Source organism: Chiloscyllium plagiosum, chromosome 9, assembly GCF_004010195.1.
Source record: "Chiloscyllium plagiosum isolate BGI_BamShark_2017 chromosome 9, ASM401019v2, whole genome shotgun sequence".
Lineage (NCBI taxonomy): Eukaryota > Metazoa > Chordata > Chondrichthyes > Orectolobiformes > Hemiscylliidae > Chiloscyllium > Chiloscyllium plagiosum.
In genome coordinates, this window is record NC_057718.1 from 3,307,788 (window position 1) to 3,328,683 (window position 20,896).

The 20,896-nt window shown below is 43.2% G+C and overlaps 2 protein-coding genes across 2 annotated transcripts in view; both read right to left on the reverse strand.

Annotated features, from left to right (window-relative positions):
* LOC122552552 (immunoglobulin superfamily member 2-like) overlaps positions 1–20,896 on the reverse strand; it is a 1,022,215-nt gene that overhangs the window by 624,804 nt on the left and 376,515 nt on the right. The window lies entirely within an intron of this gene.
* LOC122552558 (immunoglobulin superfamily member 3-like) overlaps positions 1–20,896 on the reverse strand; it is a 34,172-nt gene that overhangs the window by 2,015 nt on the left and 11,261 nt on the right. Inside the window, exons 2-3 of the mRNA XM_043695262.1 lie at positions 16,606–16,950; positions 2,268–2,612 (exon numbers count right to left, since the gene is read on the reverse strand). Of these exons, the coding sequence (XP_043551197.1) occupies positions 2,268–2,612; positions 16,606–16,950 (690 nt within the window). The remainder of the gene's footprint in view (positions 1–2,267; positions 2,613–16,605; positions 16,951–20,896) is intronic.

Here is a 20,896-nt window from a genome sequence, read left to right on the forward strand (position 1 = left end):
TTATAGAATCCCTTCAGTGTGGAAACAGACCCTTCAATGCAACATGTCCATGATGAACCTCCAAAGAGTAACCCACCCAGACCCATTCCCTTATCCGATATTCACCACTGACTAATATATCTAACCTACACAACCCTGAACACTCTAGACAATTTAATGTAGCCAATTCACCGAACATGCACATCTTTGGATTGTTGTAGGAAGCCAGAGCATCTGGAGGAAACCAACACAAACACGAGGAAAGTGTGTAAACTCCATGCAGACAGTGGCTCAAGGTTGGAATCGAATCTGGGTCCCTGGTGCTGTGAGGCAGCAGTGCAAACCACTGATCCACCGTGCTACCCCTCACCACTTTGATAAAGTACCACACATAAAGCTACTTAATACGAAGAGTTTAATGTTACAGGGAGTAAAGTCAGTGGATTTGCTGACTAAACAATAGCATAGAGTTGGGATAAATGTGGTATTTCCAGGTTGGCAATTCTCAAATTAAATGATTTATACTGAGGTTCCCTATTTCATAACAATTCAAAACCATCAACTTTCAACAGAAGAAAATGTTTTATCTAATTCGCACCCACCAGGACTCTGAATTCCAAAAACCAGACTTTCCGAGCAATATGTGCCTCTTTGAACTGAAAAACAATCCAATTCGTTCAACCTGTAAACACCATAATGGTTTCAATGTTTACTTTATCTGCTCATAAAACCTCTCCCAAAGCAAACAAATTCCCATTCACACTCCAAGAACTGTTTCTGTCAGATTGATTTCTTCTTAAAACAAAACATCCCTCCCGCCATATTGTCATTGTAATCTTTCAATCCTCTTATACACACAAAGACCACAATCTACATATCACTAGCTCAGAATCCAAACTCCATGCAAAATTATCTTAAAATTATACAGAAACCATACAGCTCACATCAGTGTTTTGACCCAACAGGGAGAGTGCAGTAGTATTCAAGCCCCAGTTAACCACAAGCCATACGAAGTCTGTCACGAATCAACACTGCAGCCAATTTGTCTATTTTCTGTCCTCCAATCCAAAGTAAACAAAAAGCAGGTTAATTAATGACCTCAAACACGACATTTAATATCAGCAAGACAGATTTTTGAAACAAGCAGAAAACGTGATCAACAACTGCATTTCTATTTGAGATTAAACTATATCCCATTAATCACAAATATACATTTATTCGCAGACAGCGTAACCTGGTTCTGCATAAATAGTTCATGCTGTTTGTTGAAAGAAAAGCTTGAAAGAAAGACCATCCCAGTGCAACAAGAAGTCAGAATGTGCTGACATCTCATAATTTCTTCAGTTTCATGTGAATTGTGCGAAATCAGTACTTTATTTTTACTACAGAACTTTACAAAATGTTTCCTGAACATTTCATGACTTTTTTTTCAATGAAATAGTATACTCCCAGCTTTGTCTGCTCCTGCAAACTTGTTAGAATTGATCTTTTAAATAAAATTGACTCTACTGCTCTCATTTCTCCACCCAATCTGAATATCCTCACATCTCTCTGCATTACATCTGATCTGCTATTGGCTGCCCCCTCTCCCCTAATAGGAGAAGTAAAAGAGAAAGCCCATCCTGAGCCAGGATGGGGACTGAAAGCAGACGCTCAGCAACATTCAACACAAAGCTCCATCTAATTTTGTTGAGAACTCCCAGAATATTATGGTACTCTTCCCCAGTCAGGTGGCTCAGATGGCTGGAGTATAATGTAAGTAGAATAATATCAACATCTCAGCTTCAATCCTAGTGTCAGCTGTGGGGGCCCATGCAGAGTGAGTGTCTCCGCTTTCCCTGTGCCCGATGTGAAATGGTTCCCTTTAACCTGGATCAAACCAGTTGTCACTCCAACGGAGAGAGATGTCACTTTGTGCTGTATGGTTCATTCCCAATCCCTGGGAGATTCCCCTGCAGAAGTGGCACCTCACAGAGCAATCTCCCTGATTCTGCACATCCAGATCAATGACACTGACACTCTTGTAAGTTGAATGGAATTAATATCAATCAATCTCCAGGTTAAAGTTTCACATCTCCCACAAACTCCTCCATATTGTTACAAAAATATCCCCTTTCTCCCCACCCCCAACAACATTGAACCTGAGCTCAGCTTCCTCCCCACAGTGAATCCGTCGCGGAGATCACTCTCCATCACCTCCTCAATCTTCTTGATCACAAACTGATCTCCAATTCATGCATTGGCAAGAGGTTATAGATGGAGGTGATTGTCATGTAAAGACTACTTACTGTCTACAATGAGTTGGCTTCCACTTCCATAGATCCATTCCCAGACTGAGCAGTAATAGACCCCAGTGTCATTGGGCTGCACGTCTGTGATGTTCAGAATGAAGCTGTTATTGGAGGAGTCTCTGAAAGGCTGGAATCGCTTATTGAATTCTGGGCTCCATTGTGTGGATACATTTCCTGGATGTGTTAAAACCCACTCCATAATATGCTCTGGGGACAGCCGGTACCAGTGAACATCAGTGTGTGTCACAGTGGTGTTCCTCATGGTGCACTGCAACTGGGCAGTCTGACCCTCGGTGACACGACCCAGGCTTGGAGACTGGAGAAGGACTGGACCATTGGTACCTTAAAGATAAAGATAACAAAGCGTTTATTCCCACAAGACCAGATTCTCTGTACTGTCATATTGACAGGATCTGAAAGGGTGTTAAGAGTTTTCGGTGAAATATAGAGAACATGTTGTTATATTAATCCATGGAGCTGCATTTGTGACTGATTCATATCAAATAAAATCTGCCAACATAAGCAAAAATAATTAAATAAACAGAGTATGAAATAATATTTCTTAATTCTGTTGAAAATCTCATTGACATTTTGGACACGTCAATGTCTTCTGCAGCACAGTCAAAACCCACATTCACTTCCATCTGGAAGGGCAAGGGCAGCAGATACATGGGAACTCCACCCCCTGCAAGATTCCATAATATGCTCTGGGGACAGCCGGTACCAGTGAACATCAGTGTGTGTCACTGTGGTGTTCCTCATGGTGCACTGCAACTGGGCAGTCTGACCCTTGGTGACACGATCCAGGCTCGGAGACTGGAGAAGGACTGGACCATTGGTACCTTTAAAGATAAAGATAACAAAGCGTTTATTCCCACAAGACCAGATTCTCTGTACTGTCATATTGAAAGGATCTGAAAGGATGTTAAGAGTTTTCAGTGAAATAGAGAGAACATGTTGTTATATTAATCCATGGAGCTGCATTTGTGACTGATTCATATCAAATAAAATCTGCCAACATAAGCAGAAATAATTAAATAAACAGAGTATGAAATAATATTTCTTAATTCTGTTGAAAATCTCATTGACATTTTGGACACGTCAATGTCTTCTGCAGCACAGTCAAAACCCACATTCACTTCCATCTGGAGGGGCAAGGGCAGCAGATACATGGGAACTCCACCCCCTGCAAGATCCCCTCCAAGTCACTCACCATTCTGACTTGAAAATATATCACTGTTCATTCAGTGCCGCTGGGTCAAAATGCTGGAATTCTCTCCCTCAGAGCATTGTGGCTGTATGTGCAGGACATGGACTGCAGTGGGTCAGGAATGCAGCTCACCCCCAGCAATAGCAACAAGAATAATGATAGTGATAATGGTGATGGTGATGGTGATGATATCGGCAGAACATTTACAAATGTATAACATCAATCAGCAGAGTCAGCATGGCATCACAAAGGATAAGTAATGACAGACCATTTTACTGGAACTCTTTGATGGGTTAAGAAGCAGGTTAAACAAAGGGGATCCAGTTGATGTAATGTGTTTGGATTTTCAAATCACTTTTGATAAGCACCACATATGAGGCTACTTCACAAGATGAGAGTCCTTGGTTTTGGAGGTAGTATGGACAGAAGATTGGTGAAATAAACAATGACAGAGAGTTGGGATAAAGTAGTTCGGATCCAGTTGATGTAATGTGTTTGGATTTCCAAATCGCTTTTGATAAGCACCACACATGAGGCTACTTCACAAGATGAGAGTCCTTGGTTTTGGAGGTAGTATGGACAGAAGATTGGTGAAATAAACAATGACAGAGAGTTGGGATAAAGTAGTTCATTTCACAGTGCCCACATATAATTTGTAGAGTGCCACAGGGCTCAGTGGGCCACAATTATTGACAATTGATATTAATGACTAGATGAGGAAAGTAAATTGACTGCAGCAAAGTTTGTGGATGGCACAAAAATAAATGGGAAGGCAAGTGGTGAGAATCACTCAAAGAGTCTACGCAGAGCTATAGACAGGTTCAGTGAGTGGGTACAATGTTGGCAGATGAAATGTATTGTGGGTAATACATTGTCTTGTACTTCAATAGGAAGAATATGATTTCTTTTCTTCATTCAAGATGTGAACATTGCGACAAAGCCAGCATTTATTACCCATCCATAATTGCTCAGATTGCAGTTAAGAATCGGCTCCTTTACTGTGAGTCTGGAGTCACATGTAGGTCAAACCAGTAAGGATGGCAGTAAATAATGTGGGTGTTCCCCATCAATCATTTCATGGTCATTATCAGATGTTTAATTCCACGTTTTTAAGGAATTAAAATTCCAACATTTTCCATGAAGGGATTTGAATATGGAGTCCCAGAACATGCTCTAGGTCTCTAGATTAATAATCTAATGATGATCCAACTTGGCTATTGCCTCCCATGAGGGGAAAGACTGCTTGGCAGCCCAGCACAGAGGGATTGGTAGGGTTGGAGAGTGTGTATGAATTACCGAGAGCTAGCGTCCAAGATCAGCAGGGAGTAAGGAGGGAAGATGGAATGTTGGCCTTGATTTTAAAGGGAATGGAGGATAAAACTAGGGAGACTTTGTTATAATGATACAAGGCACTAGTTAGACCAGAGCTGGAATAACGTGGGCTGTTGTGGACTCCTTATCTGAGGAAAAATACACCTACATTAGAGGCAGTCCAGAGAAGGTTCACACGATTGATCTTGGATGTGGAGGGATATTCTTATGAAGAGATGGTGAGATCGTCAGGCCTGTGCTCATCTGGGTTTAGGAGAATGTGAGAAGAACTTCGTGAGACAGATAAGATATTGAAGAGAAGATACAGAGAGTAGTTTCCCCTTGTGGGAGAGTCTCAGAATCAACGATATGTTCTCAGAATATCGGGTCGCACATTTTGAACAGAGATTAAAGGAATTTCTTCTCTCAGAAGTTTGTGAATCTGTGGAATTCTTTCCCACAGAGGGTTGTCATGGCTGAGTCATTAAGGATATTTAAGGCTGAGATGAACAAAGATTTAATTAGTAATAGAGTCAAGGGTCATGGGGAAAAGGCAGGAAAATGGGTTTGAGGATTATCAGATCAGCCATGATCCTATGGAATAATGGAGCAGGCTAGATGGGCCATATGACCTACTTCCATTCCTGTATTTTACTGTCTTATCTTATTACAATATCCATTCTCATGATCAGACAGACACTGCCCTCCTCAGAACCTGACCCTGAATCCTCACAATTGTTTCACTGCCATGTACACATCATCTCTCAGTTTTATTGACACTAGTAATCACCTGACTACTAACAACCCTGTGTACCCCTTTGTCCATTGGCTTCTCAGAGACCCAGGGTCCAGCTTCTCACACACACACACACACATACACACACATACTTCATATACCAGCTCCGAGACACCTTGTCTAAACCAATCATAAACATAGTATCATAGAATCAGTAAGTCCTACAGCACAGAGACAGATCCTTCAGTCCAAATGGTTCCATGCCAACCAAAATGTCCTTGCACACTGATACATTTCGATACCACTCACCCTCAATCTCCTACGTTCGAAAGGAAAAACTCCAAGCTTGTCGAACTTCTCCCGATCACTCTGTCCCTTGAGTCCTGACAATATCCTTGTAAATTTCTTCTGCACTCTTTCTAGTTTAATAACATCCTTCCTGAAGAAAGGTGACCAAAACTGAACACAATACACCAAGTGCGGCCTCACCAACATCCTGTACAACTGCAACAGAACTTCCCAACTTTGACATTCACTGCCTTGACTGATGAAGGCAAGTGGGCCAAAAGCCTTCTTCATTGCCCTGTCCGACTGTGAGTCAGCTTTCAGAGAACTGTGGACCTGAACTCCAAGGTCCCTCTATTCCACTACACTTCGTAAGGTCCTACCATTCATCATGAATCTCCAAACATGATTTGACTTCCACAAATGCAAGACCTCACACTTACCAATATTAAACTCAATTTACCATTTCTCAGCCCACTTGCCATCCGTCTCACAACGTGGAATATTGGCACATCCTTTTTCCCCAAATCAAGAAAGTGCTGGCAGCATGTTTCTCCCAAACAATCAACTTCATTAGCTTGATCCTCAACATTTCTCTTCCTCTCATTTATCCCTGGAACAAGACGCTTTCCATTGGTACCACCTCACACTGTATTCTCCCCTTCACTGCCCAACTTTCCATGATGTTATTCATATCTCAGTAAATCCCCTGGATCAATTGCATATTTCTCATCAATATCCTCTGACCATCCCCACAAATAATTCCCCATCACACACGTACGCCAACACCCACACTCTTTCATCCATGGTGGAATAAACGTAGACTCACTTCTGTGAAATGGCTTGGCTGGACGAAGGTCGCTGCTATACCCACAAATATAAAATGTCCAAAGGAGGTTTAAAGGATGTACTGGGATGAAAGAAGATGCAAAACACTGAGCTGATTCAGGAATTGAGGGGGATGGCTTATGAGGAGAGACTGAGTAGACTGGGATTATATTCATTGAATTTAGAAGAAGGAGGGGGAATCTTATAGAAACATAAAATTATGAAGAAAATAGATAGGATAGAAGTAGAGAGGATATTTCCATTGGCGGGTGAAACTAGGACAAGAGGGCATAACCTCAAAATAAGGGGGAGAAAATTTAGGATTAAATCAAGGAAGAACCTCTTCATGCAGAGGGTTGGGAATCTGTGGAATTCCCTGCCTAGTGGGAAGTTCCTTATTGAATGTTTTGAAAGCTAGATAGATAGATCTTTGAACCGAAAAGGAATTAATGGTTATGAATTGGGACTTATGGTAAGTGGTAGGCCTACTCATGCTCCTGGTTCTTATGTTCAAGAAACAGAACACTTCCAGGAACAGATTTCTGAAATCTATCCATCGTGTGTGGGAATGATGTGACTGAGCGATGGGTAAAGAAAATCCATCAGTAAGGGTTGATGTGACATCACAAACAAATTAAAGGCTTGCTGAAATTCTCCTGGAAGGCGAAGATAATTCAGAGGGAGGATTTGTGATGATGTCCCTCATTGTGGATCAGAAAGCAGACCTTGAATGGAATAAATTCAGTCAGCTCGTACTAAGGCAGGATTTGTATGGTAGATTAGTTAGTAAAGTGACATCACATGGGATCTGGGGGAGCTTGCAAATTAGACACAAACTTGGCTGGAAGGGAGGAGACAGAGAGTGGTGGTGGAGGGGTGCTTTTCAAACTGGAGGCCTATGTCCAGCATTGGTCCACATGGATCAGTGCCAGACCCATTGCATTTCATCATTTATATAAATGATTTGGTTGTGAATGTAGGAGGTATGGTTAGGAAGTTTGCAGATGACACCAAAATAAATGTTAGAGTGTACAGTTAAGAAGGTTATCTTAGAATCCAATGGGGCCTTGATCAGATGAGCAAATGGGCCAAGAATTAGCAGATGGGGTTCAATTTAGACAAATGTGAGGTGTTACATATTGGTAAGGCAAACCAGAGCAGGACCTATACACTTAATGGTGGTGATTGTAATGAGATCAGCCAGGTAGACCTCAAGAAATATGTGTTCCTTGATTGGAGCTGTTAATCTGGTCCAATCAGGAAGCCCTGGCTGACAGGTATAAACAGGAGTGTCAGGGGTTCTGTTCACTCTGAGACCTGGCTCTGAGGGAGCTGGATCTGTGTCATGTACTAAACATGTGTAGATAAAGGGGAACTTGGTGAGAGAAAACTATCCAGAAGGCCAAGTAGTAAATGTGATGCCTTGAGCCCCCTCCTGCAATCAGATTAATCCATCGGTGATGCTGCTGCTGGAACATCCACTCTAATTGTAAACTTTCTGGACACCCTTCTGGTCACTGCTGACAAGACCTGGCTGTGGGCACAGAGGGATATGACCCTGGCTAAACTAAAACAGCTGGTGTTGTTGGGGAGGTCAAAGGGGAATCACAATCTGAACCGAACCAGTTTCTGGACCAGTTGAGCCGTGATTATCTTAGAGGATGGCAGATTACTGTAGGGAGCAGGAGTGATTTGACTAAGCAAAGGTTTCCGCCAGATACTGGCTGATCTCCACCAGGGTCACTCAGGGGTGTCCAAAATGAAAATGTGGTGGAATGTAATGTCTGGTGGCCAGGATTGGATGCAGACACAGCCACATTGTTGAGCAGTGCCCAGAGTGCCAACAAGGACAATAATTACCGCTAGCAACTCCCTTGTATTCTTGGGAATGGTAAGGTGAATCCTGGACCTGGTTACACATTGACGATGTCAATCCTTTCATGGGCTCTGCATTTTCAATCAGTGTGAATACCCACTCAAAGTGATTGAACATTCACCGTGTTCATGTGTCAAGCATGGGGACAACGTGAGAAAAGTTTCACATGTCTTTTGCAATACAAGAACCCTCTGAGATGCTAGTCACTTATAACAAACCATGGGAGGGTGGGATGGGGTGTATGCATGTGTGTGAGCTCTGAAGATGGAAGGGGGGGTGCTGTTTCTCATCGTTCAATAGCCTTGGGGACATGTTTCAGGAAAAATGAAATATTTGGAAATTAAAGTGATGGACTCTGACCCAAAATGGTATTCATAATGCATCCACAAATGGTCCAGCAAACTCAAATTATATGTGCTTGGTTCGAAAGCAGTTATTCAAACACCTGTACCTGAGGTATACCGAAAGTGGGCATAAGAAAACCACTTTTCATTCCCGTTGTCTGAAATCAAGAGGAAAGGCAAAATTCCTGACATTGAATTATTTGAAATTAAATGCCAAGTGAACTAATGCTACTCTTGCAAGCGTGTGTGGTTTGATCAACCTAATCTGGTGTAGGGGGACATAGTCTAAAGAATTTCTAACATGGGAACATTTGGATAATTCAAAACCACAGTGATAATTTGTGCTCAAGTTAAAGAGAATGTTTCCAAAAGAGCTTGAAAGCTTTGAGGGTGGCATGGTGGTTCAGTGGTTAGCACTACTACCCCAGAACACCAGGGACCCAGATTCTGTTCCAGCTTTGGGTGACTGTCTGTGTGGAGTTTGCACGTTCTCCCCTTGTCTGCGTGGGATTCCTCTAGACACTCCAGTTTTCTCCCACAATCCAAAGATGTGCAGGTCATGTAAATTGGCCCATAGTGTTAGGTATATTAGTCATGGGTAAATGTTGGGTAGGGGAATGGGTCTGGGTGCGTTAGTCTTCAGAGGGTCGGTGTGGACTTGTTGGACCAAAAGGCCTGTTTATGTACTGTAGGAAATCTAATCTCATCATAAATGCTTTGAAGCTTTCATAGAATACTGATGCAACTCACTTAGAATCTCAGGACCATTGCATGGGTGAGAGGCATGGTTGACACTAGGTCAAATTTTTTTTGTTCATTTGTGGAAGGTGACCATTACTGGCTGGCCAGCATTTATTGCCCATCCTTAGTTGCCCTTGAGAAGGTGGGGGTGAGCTGCCTTCTTGAACTGCTGCAGTCAACTGCTGTCGGTTGACCCACAATGCCATTATGGAGGGAATTCCAACATTTTGGCCCAAGCGACACTAAGGGAACAGTGATATATTTCGAAGTCAGAATGGTGAGTGTCTTGGAGGGAAAATTGTAGATGGTGATATTCCTATACTCTGCTGCCCTTGTCCTTCTGGATGGAAATGGTCCTGGATTAGGAAGATGCTGTCTGAGGATCTTTAATGAATTTCCGCAGTGCATCTTGTAGATAGTACACACTGCTGTTACTGAGTGTCGATATTGGAGGGAATAGATGGTTGTGGATGTAGTGCCAATCAAGTGGGTGCTGTATCCTGGATGGTGACAAGTTTCTTGAGTTTTGTTGGTATTGCATTCATTCAGGCAAGTGGGGAGTATTCCATCACACTCCTGACTTACATCTTGCAGTGATATACAGGCTTTGAGGAGTCAGGAGATGAGTTACTCGCCGCAGCACCCTAGCTTCTGACCTGCTCTTGTAGCCACTGTGTTTATATGGTGAGTCCAGTTGAGTTTCTGGTCAATGATCATTCCCAGGATGTTGAGAGTGGGGGATTCAATGATGGTAACACCATTGAATGTCAAGGAGGTGGTGGTTATATTGTCTCTTATTCACGATGGTCATAGTCTGGCAATTGTGTGGCACATAGGTTATTTGCCACTTGTTAGCCCAAGTCTGGATCTTGAGGCATTTGAACATGGACAGTATCTGAGGAGTTGTGAATGGTGCTGAACATTGTGCAATCATCAGTGAACATACCCACTTCTGAACTTACGATAGAGGGAGAGTCATTGATGAAGCAAACTGGTAGCAATACAAGAACCCTCTGAGATGCTAGTCACTTATAACAAACCATGGGAGGGTGGGGTGGGGAGCAATGTGATGGAGGAGGATTTCCTGAAATGTATGAGGAATAGTTTCCTCAAACAAAATGTCGAGGAACTAACTAGAGAGCAAGCCATTGTAGACTGGATGTTGTGTAATGCGATAAAATTGATTAGCAACATTGTGGTGTAAGATCCTTGAGGGAAGAGTGACCATAACATGACATAATTCTTTATTAAGGTAGAGAGTGACATAATTAAATCTGAAACTAGAGCCCTGAACTTAAAGAAAGTTAACTTTGATGACATGAGACATACATTACCAAGGATAAGCTGGCCAAGGATACTTATTGGGCTGATGGTGGATAGGTAATGGCAGACAATAAAGATTACGTGGATGAATTTCAACAATTGTATACCCCTGCCAGGTATAAGAGTAAAACAGAGAAGGTGATTCCAGGGCTAACACGGGAAATCACGAACTGTGTTAAGTCCAAAGGTGAGATATATAACTTCACCAGATAAAGCAGTAAACCTGAAGACTGGCAGAAATTTAAAATTCGGCAGAGGAGGACAAAGGTTTTAATTTGGAAAGGGAAAATAGAATATGAAGGTAAGCCTGCGGCAGACATAATTTCTGACTGTAAAAGCTTCTATAGATATGTGAACAGCAAAAGACTGGTGAGAGAAATGTAGATCCCTTATTGTGAGAATCAGGTGAATTCAAAATGAGCAACAAAAAGATGGTGGACAAGTTAAACAAATATAAAAACAGAGGTTATTGGAAAAACTCAGCAGGTCTGGCAACATCTGAGCAGAGAATTGGGTCTGGTGATCCTTTCTCAGAACAGTTCTCACTGGACCTGAGCCTAAACTTTGATTTCTCTGCACAGATGCTGCCGGACCTGCTGAGCTTTTCCAGCAACTTCTGTTTTTGTTTCTGATTTGCAGCAGCTGGAGTTCTTTTTGTTTTTCTTTCTCAGTTGATCAAATACTTTGAACCTTCCTTCAGGAAATGCTAAGAGACAGAGGGTCAAGAATGAAGGAGGAACTGAAGGAAATCCTTATTAGTCAGGAAATGGTGTTGGGAAATTGATGGAATTAAAACTTGATAGGTCCCTAGGGCCTGATGCTTTGGATCCCAGAGTACTTAAGCAAGTGACCCTAAAAATAACAGATGCATTGTTGAAGAGTTCCAATAGAATGGACAGTAGCTAGTGTAATGTAATTTTACCTGGACCATCTCTGACTTCTCCCTCCCCTTCCTGGACCTCTCCTTTTCCATTAATGACGACTGATTTGACACCGACATTTTTTACAAACCCAACAACTCCCACAGCTACCTGGATTACATCTCTTCCCACCCTACCTCTTGCAAAAATGCCATCCCGTATTCCCAATTCCTCCGCCTCTGCCAGATCTGCTCCCAGAAGGGCCAGTTCCACCACAGAACACACCAGATGACCTCCTTCTTTAGAGACCTCAATTTCCCTTCCTATGTGGTTAAAGATGCCCTCCAATGCATCTCGTCCACATCCCGCACCTCCACCCTCAGACCTCACCCCTCCAACCGTAACAAGGACAGAACGCTTCTGGTGCACACCTTCCACCCTACCAACCTTCGCATAAACCAAATCATCCGCCAACATTTCCGCCACCTCCAAACAGACCCCTCCACCATCAAAGTTTTACCTGCACATCCACCAATATCATTTATTGTATCAGTTGCTCCCGATGCGGTCTCCTCTACATTGGGGAGACTGTGCACCTCCTAGCAGAGCGCTTTAGGGAACATCTCCAGGACACCCGCACCAATCAACCACACCGCCCTGTGGTCCAACATTTCAGCTCCCCCTCCCACTCTACTGAGGACATGGAGATCCTGGGTCTCCTTCACCGCCGCTCCCTCACCACCAGACTCCTGGAGGAAGAATGCCTCATCTTCCGCCTCGGAACACTTCAACCCCAGGACATTAATGTGGACTTCAACAGCTTCCTCATTTCCCCTTCCCCCACCTCACCCCAGTTCCAAACTTTCAGCTCAGCACTGCCCCCATGACTTGTCCTGACTTGTCCTACTTGCCTATCTTCTTTTCCACCTATCCAGTCCACCCTGCCCCCACAACCTATCACCTTCATCCCCTCCCCCACTCACCTATTGTATGAAGAGCTTTTGCCCGAAACGCCGATTTCACTGATCCTTGGATGCTGCCTGAACTGCTGTGCTCTTCCAGCACGACTAATCCAGAATCTGGTTTCCAGCATCTGCAGTCATTGTTTTTACCTAGTAGCTAATGTAACCCCATTCTTTAAAAAAGGAGGGAGAGAGAAAATGGGGAATTGTAGGCAGATTAGCCTGACATTAGTGGTGGGGAAAATGCTGGTGTTAGTCATTAATCATATAATAACTAGGCATTTGGGAAGTGGTTACAAAATCGGTCTGAGTCAGCATGGACTCATTAAAGGGAAATCATGCTTGACAAATCTTCTGCACTTTTTATTGAGGATGTGACCAATGGAGTGGATAAGGGTGAAGCAGTAAATGTTGTGTGTCTGGACTGTCAAACGATTCCGAAAAGATTCCAGACATGAGATTAGTCAGGAAAATTAAAGCCCATAGTATCGGAGGTAATGTATTTATATGGATAGTGAACTGATTGGCAGACAAGAAGCAGCGAATTGGAAGAAGCAGGTCCTTTTCTGAGTGGCATGCAGTGATGAGTGGGCTATGGCAAGGTTCAGTGTTGGGATGCCAACTGTTCTCGATATACATTAACGATTTGAACAAAGGAACTGAATGCAATATCTCCGATTTTGCAGACGACGCTAAGCTGGGTGGCAGGGTGTGCTGTGAGGAGAATGCTAAGAGTTGACAGGGTAATTTGGACAGACTGACTGAGTGGGCAAATACTTGGCAAATGTAATATAATGTGGGTACATGTGAGGCTATCCACACTGGTCCCAAAAACAGGAAGGCTGATTATTAACTGAATGATGGCAGTTTAGGAAAAGGTGAGGCGCAATGAGACCTGGGTGTCATGGTGGAACAATCGCTGAAGGTTGTCATGCAGATGCAGCAGGCAGTGAGGAAAGCTAATGGCGTGCTGGCCTTCATAGTGAGAGGACTGGAGTATCGGAGTAAGGATGTCTTGCTGCAGTTATACAGGGTTTTGCTGAGGCCATGCCCTGAGTATTGTGTGCAGTTTTGTTCTCCTAGTCTGAGGAAGGACATTGTTGCTATTGAGGGAGTCCAGTGAAGGTTCATTGGATGGATTCCTGGGATGGCAGGACTGACATATGAGGAAAGACTGGATCGATTAGGATGTACTCGCTGGAATTTAGATTAATGAGGGGGATCTCATCGAAACATACAAATTCCTGATGGGGCTGGACAGACTAGATGCAGGAAGAATATTCCCAATATTGGGGAATTTCAGAGCTAGGGGTCACAGTCTTAGAATAAGGGGTAAACCATTCAGAACAAAGATGAGGAAGCATTTCTTCACTAAGACTTGTGAACCCGTGGAATTCACTTCCACAGGAAGCTCTTGGGGACAGGTATATTCAAGAGGGAGCTGGATGTGGCCCCTTCAGCTAAAGGGAACAAAAGGTCTGGAGATAAAGCCTGAATGGGATACTGAGATTGTATGATCAGCTACAATCGTTTTGAATAGTAGTGCAGGCTCAAGGGGCTGAATGGCCTACTCCTCCTCCGATTTTAAATGTTTCAGTAAGTTTGCAGCGGACACAAAATTGATGGAGTTGTGGATAGTGAGGAATGTTGTCAAAGGTTACAGTGGGATTTTGATTGGTTGGGATGTTGGGTGGAGAAATGGCAAGTGTGAGGTGATACATTTTGGGAGGTCAAATGCAAGAAGAAAGAATAAATAAATGGCAAGACTCGTAGGAGTATTGATATCCAAAATAATCTTGGGATGCAAGTTCATAGCTCCCTGAAAGTGGCAACACAAGTGGATAAGATGGTAAAGAAGGCAGATGGCATGCTTGGCTGCATTGGATGGTGCATTGAGGATGAAATTTGGCATGTCAATTTCCAGCTGTATAGCACTTTAGTTCAGCCATATTTGGGGTATTGTGTGACGTTCTAGTCACCACACTATTGGAAAGATGAGGAGACATTGGAGAGTGTGCAAAAGAGGAGTCTATAAGGAGAGGGTGGTCAAACTTGGATTGTTTTCATGAGAGAATCAGTGGCTGAGGGACAACCTTGTTGAAGTTTATAAAACTATGAGAGGCATGGTTACGATGGATAGTGAGAGTGTTTTTCTCAGGGTGTAAATGTCAAATACAAGGGGACGTAGGTTTAAGGTGAAAGGGGTAAAATCTTTCAAGAAGATGTTGGAGTGAAGTTGATGACGCAGAAGGTGGTAGGTGCCTGGACTGCACTGCCAGGGGAGGTGATAGAAATAGATTCAACAGCAGCACTTAAGAGGCATTGAGACAGACACATTTACAGGGAGGGAATAGAGAGATATGCACCATGGGTGGGCAGATGGGATTCATTTAGAATGGAATCATGATTGGCAGAGACTTGATGGGCTGAAGGGCCTGTTGCTGTGCTGGACTGTCCCATGTCCTATGTTGTTGAGAGCAGGATGCTGCACCAACTCCTCCATCATTTCCCCTCCCCCTACCACCCCCCCCCCCACCCAATGCCCACCAGCACTCCGATGCCCCACCCTCCCCTACCCCTACCACCACTAATGAGACTGAAACACTGGACACTAATACCCTGTTTGTCAGCTGATCCTAGTGAACCATCCCCCATTATCAGGGATGGACACTTTATTTATCTCAGTCAGTAATATTTCATATCGAGAAAACTATTTCTCAACAAACTCAGCAAAATATCAGAAATTTGATCCAAATCACTGACTGCCTGTAAAAGGGAAAATGTGAGCATGGAGCCCCTCACATCATCAATGCTCCTTTCCAGGCCAACCAGCAGCACCACACAGAGTCCCTCTGTCCCCACAATCCAGACCAACCATCCAACTGCCTCTTGCCTCTTGCAAAGGGGAGCCAACTCCTGTCCACTCCCTGTTCCAGATCCTGGAATCCAGATTCACTCTCTGCCCCAACACTGAGACTCCACTGATCAGCATCACAACTGGGTGACTGTGCATATCACTGTCTCTACATGCACCTACTATCTCAGCTCAGTAAAAACAATGACTGCAGGTATTGGAAACCAGATACTGGATTAGTGGTGCTGGAAAAGCACAGCAGCCCAGGCAGCATCCGAGGAGCAGTAAAATCGACGTTTCGGGCAAACGCCCTTCATTAGGAAAGGCTTTTGTCCAAAACATCGATTTTACTGTTCCTTGGATGCTGCCTGAACTGCTGTGCTATTCCAGCACCACTAATCCAGAATACTATCTTGGCTCTCCAATCCTTTGAGAAACATTGAGTCCACTTTCTGTTGGAAGGTCTCAGACACACATTGCAGCTCCTGGCGCTGCTCTCTCTGTGTCCCCCTCTGACTGTTCTGTTCATCAGCTTCCTCCCAGCACCAGTGGTTTCTCCTCCAGACTCTGATTATCTCTGTACTGTCCCCAGGGCCCCATTCCTGAGCACCTCATTATCATCATTTCACCCTCAGAAACCTGCTCAACATTTCCATCTCCCCCATCACTGCACAGTCCCTCCACCTCCTCCAAATTTCCCAAGACTGTTTCCACTCTCTCCAAATGTCTGTCTAACATGAGGACACCATGAAGTTGAAACATCATCTTCAGCTCAGCAAACAGCCACACTCTACTAACCCACACAGATATCTCCTGAGGCTAAAACCAGAGAGGGGCAATTTTGGGAAATTACTGAATCTGAGCTCAGCTTCCTCTCCATAGTGAATCCATTCCTGGGTTCACTCTAAAACAGTTCCTTAAACATCTTGATTAGAAACTTATCTTCAATTCATCCATTGGGCAAGAGGTTATTGCTGGAGAAATTGTCATGTAAATGTTACTTACTGTTTAGAAAGAGCAGGCTTCCACTCCCATAGATCCCTCCCTGCACTGAGCAGTAATAGACCCCAGTGTCATTGGGCTGTACGTTTGTGATGGTCAGAAGGGCGCTGTTCCTTGAGGGGTCTCTGGAAAACCAGATTCGATTAGTGAGCTCTGGGCACCATTGTGTAGGATTCTTTTTTTCACATATGGATAACAGCTTCACGTGACTCCCTGGTTCTTGTCTGTACCAGTGAATATCAGTATGTGTCACTGTGGCGTTCCTCATGATGCACTCTAACTGGGCAGTGTGACCCTCAGTGACACGTTCCACTATCAGAGACTGGAGAGGGACTGGACCAGATGCACCTTTAGGGGAAAAACATCAAGAATGTAAGAATCATTTCTCCAGGTTACAATGTCCTGCCAGTTGTTCAAAGGGAACAAGCTCTGTATTAAATACGGATCTGGTTAAAGATTAAATCAGTGAAGCTGGAGCAGATCAAACCAACCATGTTTATTTAATTAAATAACTTTCATAATTTTGGTGTAAATATTTAAAGAAGAGCGACAGGGTCAGTGTGTACAGCGATGTTGCCTGAAAAAAGGGCAGCTCCTGATAACAGCTCCCAGCCTCAGGCTCTCCCCATCCCCTGTCCTGATCCCCTGTACCACCCCCTCCCACACCACCTGCCCCCACCAGAGGCTCCAAGTTCCTCACATTTCCCAGTCTCTTCTCCCTGACCCCAGTCCTATCTGGTGACCCACTTATTGGTCAGAAACTGCAGCATCTTCTGGAAATATCCCTCATTCCCTCCCCATCCTTCTCACTGCTTTCCTTGGAATGATCACCTTTCCCTGAGTCTGACTCCTTACAATCCTCCCACTGCCATGTACACTGTTCCCTGAGTATTCACTGGGACTGGGTATGCCTGTTACTGAGGATTCCTAATTACTAACCGATCCTGTGTCGCCATGTGCCCAAGAACTGCTCCCAGAACTAGAACCCAGTTTCTCAGATACATGTATCTTGCAACAGCTTCCAAAATGCCTGCCCCACACAATTCCACCATCCCTCTCTGGCCCAGGATGAATTTGTTATCATTTAAGAATAGAATGGCCCCCTGGTTGGATGAGCCATTTCAATCAAATCTCTTTTCAGCTTTTCCTTCTCCAAGGGGAACAGTCCCAATCACTTTGATTGGTGTTATTATGGTTCCAGTTGATGTTAGTATTGGACAAGTTTGATTCCAGACTGAAATCTGGTTTGGATTCTTTTTTGTATAAAACTAGTGGGTGTTTCACTGAAAAAGAAACACACAATGCAGCAGACTTGGTTTCAACAGGAGGAAACGTTTTTTTGTGATTTTCATGAAGTGTTTTTTTTGTGTAAGTAGAACTGAAAAAGTATATAATGAACCACGCTATATACATAAAACACTATTTTAAAGACTGAGAAACACACAATAAAATACAATACTTTACAGATCCCAATAGGACCTCTTTGCATAACACAGACATTAGAGAGAGTACCCTTCTCTATCAAACCTATACGGGTTGACAAAACTCCAAGAACTGTCTCTGTCAGATATTTTTGTTAAAAGAAATCATAACTTCAGAAATATTGATAGTTTGATCTTTAAATCCCACCATTGATGTAAATCTACTTTACACCATTTCAAAATCCAAATTCAAAACTAAATAATATCAAAATCACAGAGAAACCACACATCTCACATGACAGCATTTGGAATCTAATGTGGGGAATGCACTCGTAATTGAGTCCCAATTAACCAAGAGCCGTACTAAATGCGTTACTGAATCAACAATACAGCCAATTTGTCTCTCTTCTGTATTCTGATCCAAAGTTTAAAAGCAAAGCAGTTTAATTAATGATCTCAAAAATTATTTATTTGTTATGATCAAGACTGATGATTTAACAAGCAGAAAGTATGAAGAGTTTTACGACACAGTGATGAACCCCTCTGTTAATTAAACTAAATTCCCAGAAAAGTTCATCTTAATCTGTTAAAATATGAGTGACAGAAAACTCCCAAATTCCAGTATTCAAAGAAAATAAAATCAATATATTCTTTAATCTAAAAGTGAACATTAAATCGTAACTATTCACAACTCTCTGCTCCCCTTTCTCTTAACTGCTTATTTTCTGCCTCCAACTCTGTATCAATATTCTGTTCCAATAAGACACTTATTAAAATTACATCAACTTAATTTCAAAATCATACAGCCACTGTCATTGTTGGTATCTGTCTTCTTTTTTTTTAGATTAGATTACTTACAGTGTGGAAACAGGCCCTTCGGCCCAACAAGTCCACACCGACCCGCCGAAGCGCAACCCACCCATACCCCTACATTTACCCCTTACCTAACACTACGGGCAATTTAGCATGGCAAATTCACCTGACCTGCACATCTTTGGACTGTGGGAGGAAACCGGAGCACCCGGAGGAAACCCACGCAGACACGGGGAGAACGTGCAAACTCCACACAGTCAGTCGCCTGAGGCGGGAATTGAACCCGGGTCTCTGACGCTGCGAGGCAGCAGTGCTAACCACTGTACCACGGTGCCGCCCACACGGCTAAAGATCTACCTGAGTCACCTTCTTTCTTTTTACTACAAATATGTTTCATATGAAAAGGTAACTTTGATAGAGAGTGTTTCCAAACTTCTTTGCTCTCTCTCAATGGCAGTTGCTCTGTCTCTAATTTTCAAAATGTCTGCATTTTTATATCCCTAATATCAGATCATTTCATTGGTTCGATGTTGGCAAAACAATAAATTCAAACTCGATTTGGTTTTAGAATTCTGCGGCATAGTTTAAACTGATAGATTAAATTTGAATTGTTGTCAAAACAGCAACCAACTCAGGTATCCATTTCACAGCTAAATGTTACATATTTACAATGCTCCAGTAGACTGTGAGATTGCCATCTAGTCACATCACACAGGTGCTCGTGAGGTGTCAGTTCAGAACATCATTCACTCTCTCTTAAGGTTACAGTGTATGCCTTCAACTTCATAACATTAGCAACTACATTTCTAGCTGGGATAAAACCATATCCCATTAATCTCAAACATACACTCATTTACAGACAATCAACACAGCTCTGCAGAATTGGTTCATTCTGTTTTTAAATAAAGCTAAAAGAGCAACCATGCTGGAGGTCTAGGAACTCACATCAGGTGGTAGAATGTGCTGGCTTCTCAGAGTTCCTTCAATTTATTGTCAATGAGGATGATTCCTGGAAGTTATATATTGATGGGAGATCTTCTGACCATATTTCAAATTCTGATGGGAAATAGTTTGAAATCCTGACATTGAAAACATTGTATTTTTCCTTGTCTTTTACTGACTGAGAGGAAGAAATCGTGTAGCTGATCCTGCTTAAAGATTTCTTTTCTTTTTATCAGAACTAATGGATTTTTATTTTCACTGTTTTCAGTCAGTTTGACAATTTTGCTTCGCTGCTCTCCTTTTGATCTGTGAAGACACATAGTTACCTGAACCCAGAAACTGTTACTGAGCTGTATTTAAATACAGTCAGTCCAGCAACTTAATGATAAAACCCACTTCTTACCAGTTCTTAATATCATTGATTCATTCAAAATTAATTTGAATTTTGCAAACCACAGCAGATTTTGATTTTTCTTATCCAAGTGATCATGTGGTAAATTATCTTTATGTGTCCGGCAGTCGTTCAGTTGCCTTTGTATCCACTGGCTGTCCATTCCCTGCAGGTAGCTCTCTGACCTGTGAACCAGCTGTGTCATTAGATAAAAGAGGTGGAGGGGTGGCATTGCTAATCAGGGAGAGTATCACCGCTGCACTCTCCCTGGGTAGCTGGGTAACAGTTAGAGGTGGGAAGGGGAGGAAGCAAGCAGTGCAGGGATTCCCTGTGGTCGTTCCCCTAAACAATAAGTATACCGCTTTGGATACTGTTGGGGGGGACGGCCTAGCAGGGGTAAGCTGCAGTGACCGGGTCTGTGGCACAGGGTCTGGCTCTGAGACTCAGAATGTAAAGGGGGAGAGGTGGAGAGCGCTAGTTATAGGAGACTCTCTAGTTAGAGGGATGGACAGGCGGTTCTGTGGACATGGGCGAGACTCTCGGATGGTTTGTTGCCTCCCGGGTGCCAGGGTCCGAGACGTCTCGGACCGTGTCTTCAGAATCCTTAAGGGGAGGGTGTGCAGCCAGAAGTCGTGGTGCACGTTGGCACCAAAGACATAGGTAGGAAGAGGGTTGGGGAGGTCATTCAGGAGCTCAGGGAGTTAGGCTGGAAGCTAAAAGCTAGGAC